General features: G+C 43.0%; 1 protein-coding gene across 2 annotated transcripts in view; it reads right to left on the reverse strand.

The window, feature by feature from the left end:
* Positions 1-1,398: 1,398 nt before the first annotated feature.
* Positions 1,399-4,405, reverse strand: part of LOC103744230 (olfactory receptor 2V2-like) — a 6,258-nt gene continuing 3,251 nt past the window's right edge. For both annotated transcript variants that reach the window (XM_017801319.2, XM_008845959.3), the window contains exon 2: positions 1,399-2,534. In XM_017801319.2, coding sequence (XP_017656808.1) covers positions 1,566-2,513 — 948 coding nt within the window. In that variant the 5' untranslated portion in view covers positions 2,514-2,534 and the 3' untranslated portion in view covers positions 1,399-1,565. The remainder of the gene's footprint in view (positions 2,535-4,405) is intronic.

The following is a 4,405-nucleotide window of genomic DNA, read 5'->3' on the forward strand; positions in this document are numbered from 1 at the left end:
TTCTCATGTGTGTTACCTTTGAGCCTGACATGGAATCTCTAAATAAACAAGCCTTAACCCCATTTCTTATGAATATAAAATATGTTGCACTTTATTCTTTGAAGTAATCTTTATAAAAAAATTTCCAGTTTCAAGATATGAAGATACAAACAATTCTCTGCAAAGGGAACTACTCCCTTTATCTTCTGCTATTCAGAAGCTTTCCACTTATGACACTGATGGGACTATAGTGGGTTGAGTCATTGCATGAATAAGAGGCAAGTTATAACTCCATAAACAAATAAAGCACATGGCATAGTGCCTGACACGGAATAAGCCCTGAGGCAATGGAAAACATTGGTAAGAAGGCTTAGGAAGTTCCTTAACAGCCCACAGAGTCCCCCATTAAGAAAAGCATTCTGATTTTAAGTAATAATTGAGGGACTCAGAAGATGGCTCAGGGGGTGAAGTGTTTGCTGTGCGAGCATGAAGATCCGAGTTTGAATCCCCAGCACCTGTGTAAAAGCTGGGATGCTTCTGTAACCTCAGGGCTGGAAGTGGAAATGGGACGGTGTCTGGGGCCTTCTGGCCAATCAGTCTAGATGAAATGGTGAACTCCAGGCTCAGTGAGAGAGGCTCTGTCTCAAAAAATGAAGTGGAGAGCAGTAGAGGAAGACCTACAATGTCATTTACCCTTCGAGATGCACAAGCATGTACCCCCCCCAAAAAAAGCCTGACAGATCCCAATAAACTGCTTCTGCAGTGCTTGAGTTAACAAAATCTGCCATCCCTCTAGAACGGAATTCTCAAAGCAGTCCAGGGAAGAACGAGGGGCAGGCTGTGGAGATGGCTCATTGGCTAACGCAAGGAAGACACCTGATACCAAGAACCCACAGACATGCACGGTAGGCATGGCAACCACCTGTAATTTCATTCTTGAAAGACAAAAATGAAATTCCTGGCACAGGCTGGCTAGCTAGATGGGCTATGTCAGTAAGCTCTGGGCTTCATGATGCATGCCCTGCCTCAAGTAATAGAGTGGTGCATGACTGAGAGTATTCCCGAGATCAACCTCTAGCCTCTACATGCATACACACATATGTATACATGCATTTGCACACTCACATGTGCCCATTAACATGCACACACACACGCATGCATACCACAAACACACATATACATGAAAAAAGGATAAAAGAATGTTAGGAAAAGTCGTTTATTCAATAGTGATACAGTTAGCGCTGTTTTAGGGTTTATAAAGAAAGGCCTTACCTCTAGCCTCTACATGCATACACACATATGTATACATGCATTTGCACACTCACATGTGCCCATTAACATGCACACACACACGCATGCATACCACAAACACACATATACATGAAAAAAGGATAAAAGAATGTTAGGAAAAGTCGTTTATTCAATAGTGATACAGTTAGCGCTGTTTTAGGGTTTATAAAGAAAGGCCTTTCAAAGACAGCAGGTGTCATTACACTCATTGTTAATTATTAAACCAAGTGTCACAAAGAGGAGATTATTTACCTGTTATCACACAAACAAGATAAGGCGGAGTCAGGCCCCAATACTCAGTGCAGGCTGCCAACCCTGCAGTGGTCCAGCCCCTTCCTCAGTGCCCCCATCACCTCCCTGTTCCTCAGGCTATAAATGAGGGGGTTGAGCATAGGCGTGAGGACCGTGTAGAAGATAGACACCACTTTATCATGGCTAGGGGTCCGATATTTCCTTGGCCTCAGGTAGATGAACATGGCTGCCCCATAGAAGAAGGAGACAGCTGTCAGGTGGGAAGAACAGGTGGCCAGAGCCTTTTTCCTGGACTGAGCAGAGCGCACATGGACTATAGCCACTAAGATATGAGCATAGGACGCAATGATGATAGAGAAAGGAAAGAGCAACATGAATACACAGCAAACATATACCACCTTCTCAAACAGGGATGTGTCCACACAGGCCAGCCTCAACAAGGAAAGCATCTCACAGAAGAAATGGTTCACCTCCCTCAAGCCACAGTAGGGGAAGTTAATTATCACCACCATCTGCACCAGGCCATCTATTGTCCCAAAGGCCCAGGAGCTCCCAACAATCTGAAGACAGACTTTCTGATTCATGAGGACTGGATAGTGAAGTGGGTGGCTGATGGCCACATAGCGATCATAAGCCATGAGTCCCAGCAAGAGCCCCTCAGACCCTACAAGAGTGAGAAAGAGGCCCATTTGTATAACACAACCCGCAAAGGAGATGGACTTCGTGCCAGACAGGAAGTTGACTGCCATTTTTGGCACATTGGTGCAGACCAACATGAGGTCCATGAGGGAGAGCTGGCTGAGGAAGAAGTACATGGGGGTATGAAGTCGAGGGTCAGTGTAGATGAGGAGGACGAGGAGAACGTTCCCACAAAGGGCTACTGTGAAGACTATCATGACCACAGAGAAAAGAACAAGATCAGCTGGACTGTGGGAGAAGATGCCCAAGAGGATGAAGTCGTCTGTAGATGATTGGTTCAGCCATCTCTCCATGCCTCAGCTGTTCTGGGTCACCTGAAAACAAGGACAAAAACATACTGGAGTATTGACTTTTCTTCATTTGTGGTTCTGGGACTGTAACCCAGTGCCTTGTGTGTGCTAGGTAATTCTTCTACCACCAAGCCATATCCCCAGGCCACTGAGAGATATGTCTTTGTTGAACTCTGCATTCTACACCTTTAGCCAGTTAATTTGTTTGTGACTCATCAGATCTTCACAACGTAAGTTTTGGACTATAGAAGGGAACATTTTTTCATATACCCAAGACAGAGCAACTGGAGCCCTAAGCCATCGAATTAGATATTGATTTGACCGCACAACTGTAATATATATTAGTGGAATCATTTTACGTGAAATAGGACATTTAGGATGTCTCATTTATCAGGAAAAGTAGTCAGCTTACCATACAACCTTATCTTTTATCTGAGATCACAAGGACTTGGTAAATTATAACAGGGTGTGAACAGTTTTATTCCCAAGGGATAATTCATGTGTGTTCTCAGCAGCAAAGGGACAGTGCATGTATTGTTCTTTAGAATGTGTATGACTTTATATTCTGAGAGTTTTAGCATGCTAGTTAATCTATTATATTATAATGCAGATACAGAAGTGTCTCTTTAGTGTCCCACATAGAAAGGATGAGATATAATTGGATGTTGACATGGTCACTCTTGTTGGCAATGACCTAAAGTCACAGGGCCAGTGGAGAGAAGCAATGTCTCAATGCTCCATCCTCTTAAGAATAACGAGTTATTCAGGTACATAGAGACTTAAAAAATAATCACATAACAAGGGCCTCAGTAGAAGTTTTTCACAAACCAATTTAGATGAATTAATAGAATTATTAATTACTAAATTAGTTGAAGTCACAGAGCATTCTAAATAAATTCTTCCACATGATACTTTACACCTTTGAATGCTTTGTTCACTCTCTCATGCAGTTTCCAATGAATTGTTTGGTGTCTGTCAGTGAGGAGGGATTTCCCATTATCTTTGATCAAGAATTTATTGCAAACATATTATTTTGGAAGGGAGCAAGAGACGCTTGTGATCTAACTTTGTAAGTCAAATTAAGAATAATAAAATGATGGTCATACACAGGGAATAAGAAGTGTCTGTGAGATGTCCAACCCTAAGTGACACATCTACAATGGAACCTCTACACCCGACTCACGGACCATAGTGGAACAGGGGTATGGAGAATACTAATGCGTCTCTCAACTCTCACCAGAGAAGCTTCCTCATGTAACAGAGGGCGATGAACACAAAAAGATGCAACTAGCCAAAGTGTAGAGGATAAGAATCTGATCACACATGGCCTCCTGGATTTGGGGAGGGCTAAAGCATACAATCTGAGGAAGGCCAGAAAGAGAAGGCATGACCCATGCTGGATAAAGACTTTCCAGTGTGCATACCTTCAGGTCATACATACACCTCAGCTACCCCTCAGTTACCTCAAAGCCTTTGAGAGGGAATTGCCACTGATTCTAACCACTCCAACAGCTATCAAAATACCTGAAAGCAAATCCTGAATCCATCACTCTAGAGTCCAGTCTTGGAAGACAAAAGAAAAATGAGGAAGAACCCAATAGAGAGATGCTTTTGGAAGCCCTTGTCAAGAAATTCCAATGGACTCTCATATGAACTCTTGAAAATTGCCCTGTTCTGACTTTTTTCTAGTTCCCTGTCTAGAACTTGTAATGCTAATTACTCTTGCCTTTACTTCTCCTTCACATCTCCTATTCACCAGTCAAGGACTTTCTTTTCCCTATACAGATAAGAGTTATGCAATTTAGGAGTCTTTTAGATAGACACACTGAAGGGGTACCCCAGTTGCCTCACCCTGCATCCCTGTTCAGCATGGACGAAGCCAGAGCGGTCTGAGT

Source organism: Nannospalax galili, unplaced genomic scaffold, assembly GCF_000622305.1.
Source record: "Nannospalax galili isolate Female #2095 unplaced genomic scaffold, S.galili_v1.0 scaffold382, whole genome shotgun sequence".
NCBI lineage: Eukaryota > Metazoa > Chordata > Mammalia > Rodentia > Spalacidae > Nannospalax > Nannospalax galili.